At 48.9% G+C, this 16,159-nt stretch overlaps 1 protein-coding gene across 1 annotated transcript; it reads right to left on the reverse strand.

The window, feature by feature from the left end:
- Window positions 1-1,218: 1,218 nt before the first annotated feature.
- Window positions 1,219-5,166, reverse strand: LOC112894664 (transcription factor BHLH148-like). Its single transcript, XM_025962439.1, has 3 exons — window positions 4,714-5,166; window positions 4,306-4,623; window positions 1,219-1,626 (listed from the first exon to the last, which is right to left on the reverse strand). Exons 1-3 carry the CDS (start codon window positions 5,149-5,151, stop codon window positions 1,489-1,491), a joined length of 894 nt encoding a protein of 297 aa, XP_025818224.1. The 5' UTR covers window positions 5,152-5,166; the 3' UTR covers window positions 1,219-1,488.
- Between the last annotated feature and the right edge of the window lie 10,993 nt (window positions 5,167-16,159).

Consider the following 16,159-nt stretch of genomic DNA (forward strand, 5'->3'; position numbering starts at 1 on the left):
CTCCGCTTTGTTAGTTTGTTACCGAGGCTGATCTGACCCGCCGTGCGCGCGCTCCGACGAACAGCTCACTCCGGAGGTTGCCGGCGAAGGACGGCCCCAGCGCCCCACCGGGCCTTCTTTGCTCGGCCAGTCCGCGCAGCCCAAGTGCACGCGAGGCCAGCAGGTTCAGCATCGGACTCAGGCCTCTCTCTCTCTCTGACTCTGTCTCCCGCAAGCGAGCTCTGCTCTGCTCTGGTCGGCCCCCGCCTTCACGCCGGTGCCGTCGCGGATCTCCATCCCGGGAGGACGAGGAGATCGACGCCGGGATCCTCTGTTTGGAGAAGCTGATCCGCGAGATCCTCCACTCCGCCGATTCATGCGCTGCCGCTGCCGCTGCGGAGGTCGCCGGCGAGCTCGCCGGGAACCATTTCACCGGAGGAGTCATTTGCAAAAAAGCCCCCTAATTCGGATCGGGACTATTAATCGCGATCCGAATATTTGCAAAAGGGACCCTACTATTTACATATAACCCCCTCTTTTGGATTGAGATTAGTAATCGCGATCCGAATATTTGCAAAACGGACCCTATTATTTTCATACAACCCCCTAGATGGATAGGAACTTTTGCAGCCGCCGTGGAGGAGTTCCGTTCAGGCTCGAAGATCAGGGAAGACGAGGAGCACGAGCCGAGCGAGGCGGCCATGGCGGAGCTCGCCGCGGACCAGCACGCCCGCTACATCGTCACCGTGGAGAAGGTAATGCGCCCATCCACCTCGCCCTCTCGCCCCCGCCTCCTCGATTTCTCCCGCGCTCCCAACGCCCGCTCTTCTCGGCGCAGCAGAGGGACTCGTTCGAGTCGCTGGTGATGGAGCACATCCGGCTCGACGGCGCCTACTGGGGCCTCACCACGCTGGACCTCCTCCACGAGCTCCACGCCGTCGACGCCGCCGAGGTCATCGATTGGATCATGTCCTGCTAGGCTGCCACCACCCCGAATCTGGTAATCCGTAATCCCCCTCGCTGATCCTCGCTCAATTTTTTCCCCTGGTGATTGGGGTTGTGAAGTCGACACTCGACACTGGGTAAAAATTCTTCAAACGATTCTTTTGAGTTCCAAATACTACGTGTACGCCACCCCCTGATGGATGGATCAAAGTGAATGTGGATGGCTCCTTTGCGGAGTCGTCGGGCGAAGCAGGCATCGGAGTAGCAGTGCGGGATAGTAATGGTGATATTCAGTTCACGGCATGGCGCGTATTGTTCAGATGTTCAGGAGCAACGGAGGCCGAGGCAGCAGCGTGTGTGGAGGTCTCTTTACTCCAAAAGAAAGAAAAAGAAAAATAGTCTAGGTTCTACTATTGCAGCATTACAACTTCCTCTGGTTATTGGTGACATTTTCATTGACCTGTTCTAGTAAAAGCTCTTCAAACGATCCTTTTTTTTTTTTGCTAACGAACGATGCCATAAGAGAATTCATTCATCTCTAGCTAACTCTTGTGATGGCCAACATCAACCCATCGGCACGCCACTTTCGACCTGGCAGCTAAAGCTCGGCTTGCTGCTTCTTGGATCTTTCTTCACCAGTTCGTTCCCCGCAAGCTCCATCAAGGCATTTGTTATTGCCCTGTCCACCTCACGCGTGGAGACCTTCATGCACATGATACACCGTAATTAGTAATCAGGCGGTGACAGGAAAAATACTTAATCAAGAGAAGCGACTCTTGACTTGGCAGCGTATAAATAAAAGACCAGTATTTTGCCCCCGTATAATATTGTTTTCAGAATATAGTTCATGGACACACTGGTGCTGCTTTCAAATTAAACTGCCAACATGGAAACAAAACATTTGCAAGGTTTTGAGGAACTTTGGATTGAAATGACCTTGGAAAGTTAGAAAGGAATGGCACATCGCCCCTGAAAACTGTTCATCAATTTTGTGGTGTGCTGTGCTCAATAGTAAACGGTGCCTTGACTTTTGGAGTTCAACATTTCTTGGTTAGAATAAGAGCATCTCTATCGGTCTTTTTTTTCTAGTAAACTGATAAAGAAGTTTCCCAAAATCTCTTCCTTTCTCTAATAATTATTGAATTAACCCAATATTTCACTCCAGCTCCTCTCAAATAAAAGGAGAATTTCGGTTGTCCTAATATGTTAGTTGTATTAGGATGAAGTTACTAGAGAACTGTAAAAGCATCTCTCTCGATAATATATGAAAGTGGTATTGAAACATCTCAATACTATTTTATTGGAAAACTGCTGGAGATGCTTTTAAGTTCACATAAGGGTTAAGGGTTGATCTATTCGGGGAAATGTGTCACATAGTAGTCACATCCAACATCAGATACCCCTTGTTTTTTTTAAGGAGATTGGAGAATGGAGACACTTGACATCCCGGCGGGCGGCGGCGCGATCCTGGCCCTCCACTACGACGTTCATCCACATCCCCGCGGGCGGCGGCGCAAAAGCACGACCGGATCGCCGTCACCCGAAGCTCCTCCATGGCCTTGAGGCGCCGGAGCACCATCCCAAACGCGTTCTCACTCTCGGTTCGCACCTGCACTACCATGTCCCCGCCGGCGGCGTTCCCCGCTGCTCCTCCCCTCCAGGAGGGCTGTCACCACGAGATGTGCAGCATCTCTAAGAGCTCACTGCTCTCCACTGTCGTCGTCGCCACTTTGTTGTTTTGGCCTATGTCTCCCTCTTCCCCCAAGCGAGCGTGACTCGAGCTCTGCTCTCGTCGGCCCCTGCCTTCACGCCGCCGCCGTCGCGGATCCGCATCCCGGGAGGATGAGGAGATCCATGCCGGGATCCTCTGCTTAGGGAAGCTGATCCGCGAGATCCCCCACTTCGCCGATTCCTGCGCTGCCGCTGCGGAGGTCGCCGGCGAGCTCGCGGGGAGCCATTTCACCGGAGGGATATTTTTAAAAAGACCCCTGATTTGTGAATCGCGATCCGAATATTTGTGTCGGACGATTTCTCCAGCCGGGTGGCGGAGTGCACCCGTCTAATCTTAGTTTAGGATGAGTTTGGGGGAAATTAAGGATTGCTTGATCAAGAGGCGTAAAAACACGGAAAGCACATAAGGGTTTAGAGTGGTTCAGGCCGCCGGAGCGTAAAACCCTACGTGCACTGTGTGTTGTATTGCTTGTGAGTCTGTGGAACTTGAGAAAGCTAGCGAGAGCCTGAGTGTCTCTGGGACTTTACAAAGCTTGAGTTCTAACGTGCGCGCCCTCCCTTTTATAGGCTCAAAGGGGGCGCGTACACTGAGCGGAGGCCCGACAGGTGGGCCCGGCGACATATTAAATAATGTACATATTGGAGCCTTAAATGCTACAGAATTCGGAAATCTTTCTCTCGGCTCCTGTGCGTATCCTCTACCAGGGTATGGTCATGTGCTATCTCGCTAGCACAGGGTTGTTGTCAGTGATATCGTAGTGGGAGACGTGCTGTCACTATAGGGTCAATTCCCGCTGACAGGCGAAGGGGCTATTTTGACCTGCCGTGTTGTAGCCTCCGGGCACTGTAGCAGCACACGCCGCGGCCCTTCTGCAGTAGGTCATAATTACCCTTCGCTCACGCGCGCGGCGCTGTGACGTGACTACACGCCCCTCGCCCGCGCACGTAGTGCGGTGATGCGACGCGCCGCCTCGGTAACAGGCCGGCTTACCGTGGTGTCAGCATACCTGCCCAACGTGTCAGTGGGCAGCCCATGCCCTGTCTCAGGCACGCGCACCCCAACTACCCGCATTTAATGCGGTAGTTGGGCTAGCTTCCCGCAGAAGGCTGGCTGCCACTGGATACGTGGCAGAGCTGGCTTAGCGGCCGCTTCCCCAGGGGCACGTGACGGCACCGGACCTCCTCCCCGGTGGGAAGGGAGGTCCGGACCCCCCAGGCCGGCCCAGGCGTACAGCCCCCTGGGGGTCCGGCTTCCACTTGTAAAGGCCCGGACCACCCTGCGGTGGTTCGGGCCCGCGGTAGCCGTTCCTGAGTACTTGTCCGCGTGGGCACGTGGAGGCGCCGGACCTGTTAGACCGCGGGGTGAGGTCCGGAGACCGTGACCCCAGCTGTCAGGCCCGGGCCGTACCTCCTGTCACCCAAAGGTTGGCTTAGTGCGAGATTACGGATAACCTCGCGCCCCTCGGGTTGGACGCTCTAAGAGGAGGTACCCCTGTCTTTATGTACCGACAATTTGCATAAAGGACCATAATATTTATATATAACCCTCTTAATTCGGATCGCGATTAATAAGCGCGATCCGGATATTTGCAAAAAGGATCCTAATATTTTCATATAGCCCGTGTCATGTGAAACTAGGTGCGCGCGTACCTGGCCCTCCACTCCGACGTTCATCCACATCCCGCCGGCGCAGAAGCACGACCGGATCGCCGTCACCCGCAGCTCCCCCATGGCCTTGAGGCGCCGGAGCACCGTCTCGAACGCGTCGACCGCCGCCGCACGGTCCTCGCTCTCGGCTCGCACCTTCACCACCATGTCCCCGCTGCCAGCGTTCCTCGCTGTTCCTCCACTCCAGCGGCTGGCAGCCCGCTCCAGCAGCTCCTGGTTCCTCGCGCGGAGCCACCCCTTCCGCCTCTCGAGCTCCCTGATGTAGCCCGCCGCCGCGCCGACGATGTCGTTCTTGCCACCCTGCGTGCGCACAGGTTACAAGCCGAGAAGTGGCTGGTACGCGAGATGCAGTACATTCGTGTATTGTGCAGTGAACTAGCTGTGACTAACTTTGGACGACGCGCCGGGGGGCAGGAGCGCGTGGAGGTCGGCGAAGCCCTGGCTGAGGCGCTCCCGGCGCAGCCGCTCGCGCATGATGTGCCGGAACCGCGAGCTGCTGCGCGGGCGCGGCGGCTGCGATGGCGGCGGCACAAGTGTCGCGGGTGCCGGGTGCACAGGTCCGGCGGCGGCGTCATGACGAACAATGCGTCGTAGGTAACCGAACATCCTCCGGTGCACGTTCGCTCCACCGCCGGAGTTGTTGTACCGCCCGCGGCCCATCATCAGGGGCGACTCCAGCAATGTCGGCGCGCGCCGCCGCTGGTACGCATCGAATGCACTGCCCGCCGGCAGCTCCGGCGGGAGGACCAGGCCGAGGCCCGTCAGGTAGTCCTCATTGGCGCCGTCCTGGTCGTCGTCGTGGCCGAAGTAGAAGAACGGATCCGCCATGGCTGCCGCGCTCGCATGCCGCTCTGATGTTCTGGTTCTTGGCGCCACGCGCTTATATACGTATCGAGAGGAGGCACGCGGCGGGCAGAAGGTTCCACCAGCGAGTCAGAGTGGCGTTACGCGCGCGCTCGTGTGGTCTGACTGGTCGCCAGGCGACGGCCGGGCACGTTGACACGCCAGTGTTTAAAGCCGCAGAGGACTACGAGTAGTTCTCCTACTAGGCACGTGTTCATTTTAAAAGATTTATTTATTAATCAATTTCCAAAGCGAACCCCGCGTACCGTGTTACCGCGCACGGTGAAAGAATGGTTACTGAGAACCAGCGTGCCGCGTGCGAGCGTCTTTGTCGCCGAAGCCGCGTCATGTGTGTGCAGTGCAGGATTAAATATGTACAGATCTCGCGACTGACGACTCGCGTTGATCGGTCGCTACCAGTTCAGGTTTCAAGTGGGCCGGCGTGCGGGTACCCACTACCCGTCCGGATCCGCCGCTAGTTTCTCGCGGGCGTTTGCGGCGGCCTGCAAAGATCCCGCAAGCTAGCTGTGCACCTCTACGGTAGCCCGCAGGAGCCGCACGTATTAGGGTGTATTTTGTTAGACTTTCAATCTGCTTTTAATATTGCAAAAGTTAAAAACCAACCAAAAGTTTTAAACGTTTTAGGTGCTTTTATCTAAAAGCAGATTTCACTGTAGTTCAAATGCAAAAGCACCTCTTCCCCTGCTTTCAGTAACTTTTGATCTAAAAGCAGATTTCACCGTAGTTCAAATGCAAAAGCACCTTTTCCGAAAGTAACTTTTGAGGTAAAAAATTACCCATCTACCACTGGTTATGACAAAAACGGTTCGCTTCTACTCCCCCCGCCGACTCCCGTCCCCCGTCCCACCCGCGCCTCTCGCCCCACCCTACCCGCCGCCCCGCCCGGCCCGATCCGTCTCCGTCTCTGCCCCGCCCCGCCAGCCTCGGCGCCGCCCCGCACTACCCCGTCCCGGTGCCGCCCTGACCTGGTGTCACCCCACCCCGCCCCGCTCCATCGCCGCCCCGCCAGCCCTGACGCCACCCCGCCCGGATGCTCTCTCCCAGCCCTGCTGTGCCGGCTCATCCCCTGAATCCCGACACGTCTTGACTGCTCCTTTCTGAACAGACAATACAAGCAATATTATGATGCGATTATTGCATTTTATTGGCGCTATAAAGATTCATTAGATTTTAGATATGTTAATGGACCATTAGTGCAAAGTTGATGTATGGATTGGTTGCTAATTATTATTTTAACTTTTTTAAATGTATTGTATATCTATTCAAGATAAAAAAATAAAAAATTATTGACATCTCCTTGTATTTAGTAAAAAATAAGATATTATCAGTCTCGGGGGCACTTCAGACATCTTACCACTCACCTTAGAGAATCGATCGAAAATAATCATAATTGCCGAACACTAAGCTTATGTTGACATATATCATAATTATTATATGGGCCATTTATCTTGTGTAATTGCTACAGTTCTATTTATGTGGATCATATGGATGAAAAACTTAGAAAATTTAATGTTTTTCTTTCCAAAAGATATATTTACATGCGAAATAGTAAATATATTAGGTTTGTACGAGTATTTTGGTATATATCCAGTCCCATAAACCTTCAGTGATATTACAGGTATTTCACCTACAGTATACAGTTTTTCACAACTCACACCTGCTCTAACCAAACGATTTTCTATTTTTCCCGCAGCAGTTTTTTCATAGCAATTTTTTCACAACGTAGCAGCTTTTGCAATAGTTACAGCCAACCAAACACACCCGATAAGGCAGGACATGTTAAGAAAAGCAGTTCAGTCTTCAATGCCGTCGACGGTAGGAATTGAATGCTTCGTGACGCGAACGGAGCGGCCACCGACAACCTCGTCCCGGAGGAGCTCCGCCAGCATCCTCGAGCCGGGCCAGGTAGACGATGACATCGCCGCACTCACCGAACCCACCGCGGTTGAAGCCGTCCGAGACAGCGGCAAGGCGGATGCCGCCTAGCGCGGCGGCGGCGGGCGTGTAGGTGGCGAGGATTGAAGCGGGTAACAGCCGACATGGGGCGCAGGACGTGGAGAGCCAGGTGATTGCAATACTGGAGCATCGGATGGACGTGGCCCCGGCTTGGGTACAAGCACGTGGCCGCCGCCGCCGGCGGCTGCTGCTGCCACTACAGGAAAATAGTCAAGCCGATGAAAATAGGCCTAATACCGTCGAAAATAGCTATTTTCATCGGCCAACCGACAAAATTAGGCCGATAGAATAAAATAGACGAAAATAGACGTTTTTTCGTCGGCTGCTGACGAAAATACGGTCGTCAAGTATTTTCGTCGGCTTTAATGGCCGACGAAAATAATCGGATCCCTGCTAAAAAAGGAGGAATCTTCTTCACCATAGCTCCAGCTTTGCACAATGCCAGTGACACCGCGAGAATAGCATTTGCTCCAAGCTTTGTATATGCAAGACATCATCAGCTGAAATCAGTACGAACAGTGCAATATGCAAGCCAAGTTTAGGATTTAGGAACATAAGTATCAAATCCATGATACCTTTTGTTTACACCAGACTCATTCGTTGGAGGTTCCATCAAGCTGCTGGACCATAGAACACTTCTTCGAACACATGAACAATAGTTTCCTAAATAACATAGCTGCATAGTACTTTTTATATTTTTAATTCTTCGGCAACAGAATAGACATTAGCATTGAGAATCCTACTTCCAGACGGGTAATGAAAACCAAAAGTCCATAAGAGTCACTCTTAAACTGTGTGGTTATCTCAAACTCCAAACTGTTGCCTTGATTTTTACATTTAGTAACCATAAACTATTGACATTTCATGGACATGTAGATACCAATCTTGGTCATAGCCCATGTTCCTATCTCCAATAATACACTGTGCCAATAACCAGTCTGCATGCAGCAAGTCTAACCACCAGGAACAAGTCCAGACAGTACATGCTTGCAAGTACTACTTACGATTTCCAGAAACAAATTCCATATAAAAGCCAAGTTTGGCAAATTCTTGTGTATATCCAAACATTAAAAAAATATAGCTTCATATCCTAAACACCAAGTTAGATAATTCCTGTCAGCTGGAGCATTGAATCCCAGATGGTAAGATCTAGAATTTGCAACTGTTAGCTCTTTTCAAATTATTACAGGAATGGACAGAAAATGGTGCTTCTGCTATTTATTTACTATGAGATGAGCATTCAAAATTCAAATTTGAATAAAACGTTCTGTGCGGTTTCTCAAGTTACTCGCAGTAACTAGCTGGCTGCAACCAGGAATTTGGACCCTGACCTTCAAGCACTGATTGACTACGGCAACAGTAGTACAACAAAACAAGCGATTTGCAAATTTCAGAAAATAAATTTTAGATGGATAAACATTCACACCCCTAAATTTCTGCAAAGGACAAAAATTGAATGAATTATTCGCTGTACATACCATCAAGACCCCATCCCATGTATAAAGGGCAGATGCCAATAGCACCACGGGTTGCGGTGAAGGTTTTATCACGTGTATCAAGAAGAACAAACGAGAACATGCCATCCAACATATCCACGAATTCTTCCCCATATTCTTCATACTGTGTAAAAGCAAGATTAAAAGGTATCACTACCAGGATTAAATAGCTTATGATGAAGGATGATGCATCGATGAAGATAATCAAATTGTTGGCAAAAGTTATGTCACTGTAAAAGGGTGTAAGAAATAGATATGTGGCTTACGAGATGGGCAATAACTTCACAATCACTGCCAGTTTGGAATTGATTGAGTTATCAATTTTGCTTTCAACTCTTCATGGTTATAGATCTCTCCATTCACCTGGAAATGTGAACCAGACGATAAGATGTTGTCCTGAAACAAATATACAAGAACATAAACGTATTTCCTCTAGTTGGTTTATCTCAAGCAAGACTTCTGGTTGGTTCATAATTAATATGAAGTACATAGCATTAATTCAAAGATACCATCAGTATGATTAATATGAAGTAAAGCAAAAATAAATGAAGAAAGGAAACAAAAAAAATCCAAAATGCGAGCGGCGGGGGCAGAGGGGCGGCGGTTGGTGGCTGCGCGGGGCGGCGGGGGAGGGGCGAGGGGGGGGCGCGGGGGCGGCGTGGGCGGTGGGGGGGGTGGGGCTGCGAGGGGCGGCGGCGGGGGGGGGGGGCGAGGGGGCCGCGCGCCCGAGGCGGCGGCGGCCGCACGGGCGCGAGGGGGCGGCGGCAAGGGCCGCGGCGTTGGGGTTGGTGGCGGGCCCGGGGCGGTGATGGCGGGGGCGGGGGGGGGGGGGGGAGATCACGCAGTATGCCCCGGGCCTAGAACAAGATCTGATCGAATGGCGCTATTAGGGGTACTCTATTTTCGTCGGCCAACTGGGCTAACAAAACTTGATATATTTTCATCGGCTTAAGGCAAGCCGACGAAAATAGTCTCTTTATTTCGTCGGTCAGGGTCTGGCCGATGAAAATATGGATCATTTTTCGTCGGCCTTAGACTGGCCGACGAAAATAAGTTCTAATTTCGTCGGCCTATGTTGGCCGACGAAATAAACTATTTATTTTCGTCGGTTTGATTTTGGCCGACGAAATTACATATGGTCGACGAAATTGAGGTGGTTTGGTGGAGTGTGCTGCTAGAACGCCGTTGCCGCCGGCGTGGGAAACTGAAACACATGTCGGTGCGTGATTACTTCGTGATGCTGGAGGCGACGGCAGTGGAGGCAGCGCACACGCCGGTCAGGCGGAGCTACGGTTCCCCGTGGCGACGCGGCTGTGGAGGGCGTCCGAGATTAGATGCCGATAAGGGGAGCTGGGAGGACCAGGTTATCATGTGGGTAAGCGGGCTGTACGGACTGTTGCAGGTTACCCGCATAAACCCGCTTCGGTGCAGTGGGCTTGGATGCGAGATTACATGGGCTAGCGGCGCTACCTGGCCCAGCGGGTCGGCGGAGTGGCCCGCGCCGCTTGCAACCTGACTACCAGTGGTCGAAACTGCACGTAGCTTCTCGGAGTTGAGGTCCTCAGACACAGCTTCCACGAGTGAGAACGCAGCCACCACATGGTTGCCTTCAGCGTTGACATCAAGGCCCAAAGTCGAACTGGTGGTGGGCAGCTCAAAGCCAGTGATATCGAGAACAACATCGGTGGCCGTCGCAGCCGCAACAGCAAGGTCTGTGTCTGGAACGTGTTTTTTTTTCTTCATTTTTTTTTTCCAAAGAGAAGGCCGCAGATGGGCCTTTCGGTGCCAGCGCCGGGGCTTGAACCCGCATCGCCATTCGCCAGCTTGGGGCTGGCTGGAACGTGTTCCTCGACGATGGTGGATGTAGCAGAATCTCGGAACATGGTTGGAGATGAGGTCGCCATGATGTCACAGCTGCTCACGTCTTGAGATAACCCTCATTTGATGCCTAGCTGACAACAGCCGGTACACACAATGGCCATGCAAAGCCACCAAAAGCTTCAGCAGCGGCATGCTTGGTCTGGAAATCGACCCAAGCCAAAACATGATCTCATACGCCAATAACGTTCACTTGCTCCACCACACCAAATGGACCAAACACATGTTGGAGTACCTCCTCAGTAATGGGATAGTAAACCCGACAAACGGTGATCTCCAGAATGTGGCTAGCAGACCTCGAATAGCTTGTATGCATTTCATCGAATAGGTTGCAGGCACCATTGTTGCGGCAAACTGACCCAAATTACTCCTGCTCACTTGCTTAGTCCACACCATCTACAGATCAGAAGAAAAAAAAATTCGAACAGCTCTGATAACCAATTTGTTAGCAACCAGATCACTCGAGCTTGATTAGCAGATTACCAAAGCATTGATACAATAGAATCTGGTACAAACTGAACAGGATAGGATTTGGGGAGGCAGCGAAGCAGGGGATACAAACTGAATAGCATAGGATTTGGAGAGGCAGCGAAGCAGGGGAAATGAGAGGAGATCAGCGAGTTCTAGGTGCCGGAATCAATCCGAGATACCCTAGAATCTCGAGGAAGAAGAGAGAGAATAACCAAAAGTTGAAGAAGGAGATGATAAATATTTCTAAATATTCATTGATGCTCTTTCCATTACTTGTGCTACTAATTTTCTTTTTGAGAAATACGGTAGAGACGCACACGCTCACAAACTACACGCACACCCACCCCTATAAATATATGCACGCAACTCTACCTTTATGAGCACCTCCGAAAGACTGAGCCGGCAGATTCTCGAGATTGACTAAGTCACCACAAACGCCTTACTGTTGACGGGCACGCCACCTACTACTGAATGAATAACGCCGGTTAAATTCTGAAATAAATCCAAAAAATTGCGAGCACCTGTGCGGAGTTAGAAACTTGAACGTGGATGGGCATATTCCACCATAAGAAACCTTATCAGCTACATTCAGTTCGCTCGTACTCGCGTATTGGTGTTATAGGCACGCTGATCTGGTCCAGCTATCATTTTTCATGTAAAATCGAAAGACTCAATTGTTGGGCCATTATCGAATCCATAAGCGTCTATATTAGCGGCTCCACACCAGCCTACTCAAACAACAACATGGATCATACATTAGCTAATAAACAAGTTATTATCACCTTGTCCTGCACAAGAATTTGTAACAAGAACAATAGATACTAAGAGAGAGAAGCACAAGCAATAAACTTTGTTAAAAAGTTATGATTTTGCTAATATGTCACATATATAATATTGGTTATATTAGAAAAATACTTGGGCCTATAAAGACATCTTCAATGACAATCGCGAACTCATTTTTATTATTTCAATCTTCCTACATTTGTTAGAAAATATTTAGAATATTTTTTGTTCCTTCAAAAGTATTACATGAACATATCATGCCGATTACCACATATAAAATAGTTTACCTCACAAAGAAATAGGACTTCTAGAATGCTACTAAAATCAAATAGAGATACAAGCCCTACACGGTAATATAGTTATTTGATACTTTTGAAGATGTTTCTAGATTTAAGATTTTATACATAAATATATTAACACAATACATAAAAATGATAGTGTATGCATTTTAAATTTGGTCATAAGAGTGTACTATTTTTCTTATATTTTGTTTACAAGAGCTATTGATTATTAAATATCCACAAAAGCCAACCGACTAGCAAAGTTCTCATTCTAAAGTCTTGTAGATGAAACAATGTTTATTAAGATATGGCATAACTTATGTGAATAGAGAGTGGAATTAGAAAACCCATGGAAACAGAGACGGTGTGCTCTTATGTGCCTAGAATTGTTAGTTTGTTAATTATTGGATTGTTAACAAATGTCTCGTTTGCTTATAGATTATGTATTAGAATGAAACATATTTAGAAATAGACATATGAATTATGTGTACATATTTGTAAAATATTTTATATTAGCTAAGTTATTATAACGTTGTCATTGCCGGCAATGACATTGGTGATGGCATGACACCCACATAGTTGTCCACCAATGTCACGTCTCCATGAAATTGCTCAAACTATTTAGAGTTGAAATAGAAGTTGTCAATAGACATCAATCAGTTAAACATTACAAATGCAAACTAAATCTAAATTACACTGGGATGAGAAGTGGCGGACCCAATAGCACAGCGCAAACACCATCAACATAGAATGAATACAAGAGGGGATAGCTACGTGAAGGTGCAGCACGCTCCATGAACATGTCAATACTCACGAGCGACCTGCAACACCTCCTCGCCGCCCGCGCCGTGGACCAGCTGGCCGTCGCCGGCCTGCTTGATGATGGACCCGATAATGAGGGCCGCTCTCCCAGCGACGACCAGGTTGCCATTGCCGGTAACGGCAATGATGCTGGAGATGACCTCCGCTCTGCTCGCGCCGACATGACCCCAGCCTCTCAAGGAAGGAGCAGTTGTCGTGGGCCATTTTGCAAGTTACTAGGCTACTAGTAGAAGTATATGGTGCGCATAATACTCGAGAATTGTAGCAATGATTCAATATTATAGCCTCGGGTTGCGAGGATAGGGAGGGGTGGGTCACGGGTGTGCGGGAGCGAGAGAAGAGAAAAGAGAGATAGAGGGGGAGAGCAAGTTATGGATGGCCAAATCATGCGTCTTCGAAACGGCTCTTGGTCTATCAACTGCACGGCTGGTCCTAGTGAAACTTTTTCCATGTGTTTTGTGGTGGAAGGAAGATAATTGTGGGGAAGAGAAAATGGAGTGGAGCCAGATGATTGAACATCAGCTGTCTAGCTGTCTTTGCGACCTACTGTTCTGGTTCAAAGATTCTTTTTGGACAAAATAAGAGGTCTGGCTCAAACTAGAGAGTACGCGAATAGAGTAGGTATGTGGCTAGGAGTATCCTTGCAGCCTTGTAATTGTAAGGATAATTTATGTCACTTGTCAGTATGCAGGAGCAAGAAAAAAGAAAGAAGAAAAATGAAAGGTGAATGCAGCGGGCTGCCACTGTGCCGTGTCCTCTCGACAAGGCCCAGGGACTAGTTGAGGCAGGACCCAGGTCCGAGATTTTTTTTTAAAAAAAAAGGATTAAAAAAATTTAATTCAGAAAAGGTGCCGTTTTGAAAATTTTCGAAAAATAGGTACCTCCCGCCCGATCAACGGGCGGGAGGCGTGGGGCCGGAAACCCCCTGCCCATCCAACGGGCGGGAGGTTCCAAATTTTTTCCCAGGCCCCTCCCGAGGGCCACTTCGCGAATAAAAAACTTTTTTATTCGCGAAGAGGCCCCTAACGCGGCCGCGGGGACATCCCACCCGTCCAACAGGCGGAGGTCAGGGGTCCGTACAGTGCGGAGGGGCATCTCACCCGTTGGGCGGGCGGGAGGTTCCCCAGCTCCGATATAAGCCCCCCTCCCCCCAAATTCCCATTATATTCAGCAAAAATCAGGAAAAAAAGAAAGAGAGGAGAGGAAGCGGCGAAGCCCTGTTCACACGTCGGTTTGGAGGTATATTCTCATTCTAGTCGTATAATTACTTGAAAATAGCTATAATCTAGGAAATATTTCTTAGAGTAGTTATATTTTAAATAATTTTTAGTATTTTCAATTGTTTTTAGAAATATTTTTTTAGGGTAGTTATATTTTGAATAGTTTTTAGTATTTTTAATTATTTTTAGGAATATTTCTTAGGGTAGTTATATTTTGAATAGTTTTTAGTATTTTCAATTGTTTTTAGTATAATTTATATTCTGAATAGTTTAGAATCTGAAAAATATAATCTAGGAATCGCTGAAACTTAGGGTCGTTATGTATTAATATGTAGTATAACCCGCCGACCATCTCGGACACGTATCCCTTATACCGTGATCAGGCGCAGCGTGGTGCGGTACGTTTTTCGCAACTTCAATTATTAAACCTTTTTTTTAAAAAATCGATAACAATATTACTTTATTTCCCATTACTCATGCAGATCGATCTGATCAACTACGCGGAGGTCGAACCTGCATCTTAGATCACTTTATTTGAGCGTGGAGTACGTCTACCGGAGGCACGGTACAAAGAGAGCTTTCGTCAGATTGATGACAACTTGATGCGAGCGTTAAGTGCACTGACGTGTTGCAGCAGATACGACGTGGGGGCCTCCAGTTCATCTCATGCGTCCGCCCACGTGTACACAGCTGGCCCATCGACCTCTGCAGCACCACACGTAGCGTCCAGCGGTACTGCCGCCAGTTCGAGCTGTAAGTCCTTTGTAATTGCCATTTCGATCAACTTTTATTTATACGACTAATTTCGTTTGTTTTTATAGTCATGCACTCGACAGCACTGGGGTCTCCTTCTGCAAGAATGGAGCCTCAGACGTTTGGCGCCTATGCTCCAGGAACATCTCTCCCGTCGGGTTCGACACCAGCTGTTCCGTATTCTCAGGACTATACTCAGCATGCGTGGTCGATGGGAGCTCCTGCACACGGTGGTCTGTTCGGTGTGCCGGTCTGGGACGGCGGCTCCGTCAGTTTGTCGAAGTTGGAGGGCGGCGGCGCCGGGCCAGACATCATTGGCCCCTCCCAAACGTATGACGCTCCACCTCCACAGTCCCAGGATGACCCATTCACGCCAGCGCCTCCTCCGCCTCGTCCTCACCATGCTCCAGGTGCACTCACGTACTTGGAGGGGCACATACGCTGACGGCCTAGGACTAGGGCGAAGGACCAAGAGAGCTCGAGGACCGGGACAGGCGGAGTAGATACTCCTGTTTCGGTGGACTCTGTATATTTAAACTGTTTTTCTTATCATACTATTTTATTTTTAATGGCTTGATGTATCGTACTATCGTAATATTTGGATTCTACGTTGCAAAACGTTATCGCTTAACCATCTTCATACGAGTTTTAAATACCGTAATCTTCTTCATAAAATTGAACTAAAATTTTTTAAGTATACAAAAGAGTATAGCGAATAAATCTCGTGCGAGAGATTCGTAGGGCTTATATTGATGAGCAAAATTAGTCGGACTACAAAGTTTGGTGAAACCAGAGTATCTAGTTTCCAAAAATCAGAGTATCAGGTTTTAGGGCGCTGAATCAAGAGTTAAAATTTGACGCAATTCGTAATATAAGAGTTTTGATTTTTAATGGGCATATTATATGTAGGAAGGGCTAATACCGATTGAGGATATCCAATTGATCACAATATAAATATCTTTTACTTTTCATCTCAAGCCATAATCCCTTCCAAACAGTGTTGTTCTTCCATGGTAGTATGATACCAATAGGGATTGAAGGTGTCCTGGCTCGGACCCTAGGAAAACCTAATATGCACCAGCCATGATTGAGTCCCTTCTGAATGATCGCTACGAGGTGTATTTCTATGGATTGCAAGTTCAATGCAATTTTTTTTGGCATCAATAGTAGTTAAACTAGCATATTTAAGCTCGGTAGCGGTTCGAGTTATCCTCGAGCAATAGTAAACTTTTAAGCACCGGGCATGCAAATGCCGTGCATGTCAAATAGAACAGTACCAGTGCTTTGACTCGTACTCCAGTTGAAGAATATG

The sequence above is a fragment of the Panicum hallii genome, chromosome 5 (genome assembly GCF_002211085.1).
Source record: "Panicum hallii strain FIL2 chromosome 5, PHallii_v3.1, whole genome shotgun sequence".
Taxonomy (NCBI): Eukaryota; Viridiplantae; Streptophyta; class Magnoliopsida; order Poales; family Poaceae; genus Panicum; species Panicum hallii.

What these genes read in the sequence shown, in the direction of transcription:
- LOC112894664 (XM_025962439.1), bottom strand. Translation starts at nt 5,151, where the DNA reads ATGGCGGATCCGTTCTTCTACTTCGGCCACGACGACGACCAGGACGGC. An exon ending in CCCCCGGCGCGTCGTCCAAA is followed by an intron (nt 4,624 to 4,713) that starts GTTAGTCACAGC and finishes GTGCGCACGCAG; the next exon opens with GGTGGCAAGAACGACATCGT. An exon ending in ACGTCGGAGTGGAGGGCCAG is followed by an intron (nt 1,627 to 4,305) that starts GTACGCGCGCAC and finishes ATGTGCATGAAG; the next exon opens with GTCTCCACGCGTGAGGTGGA.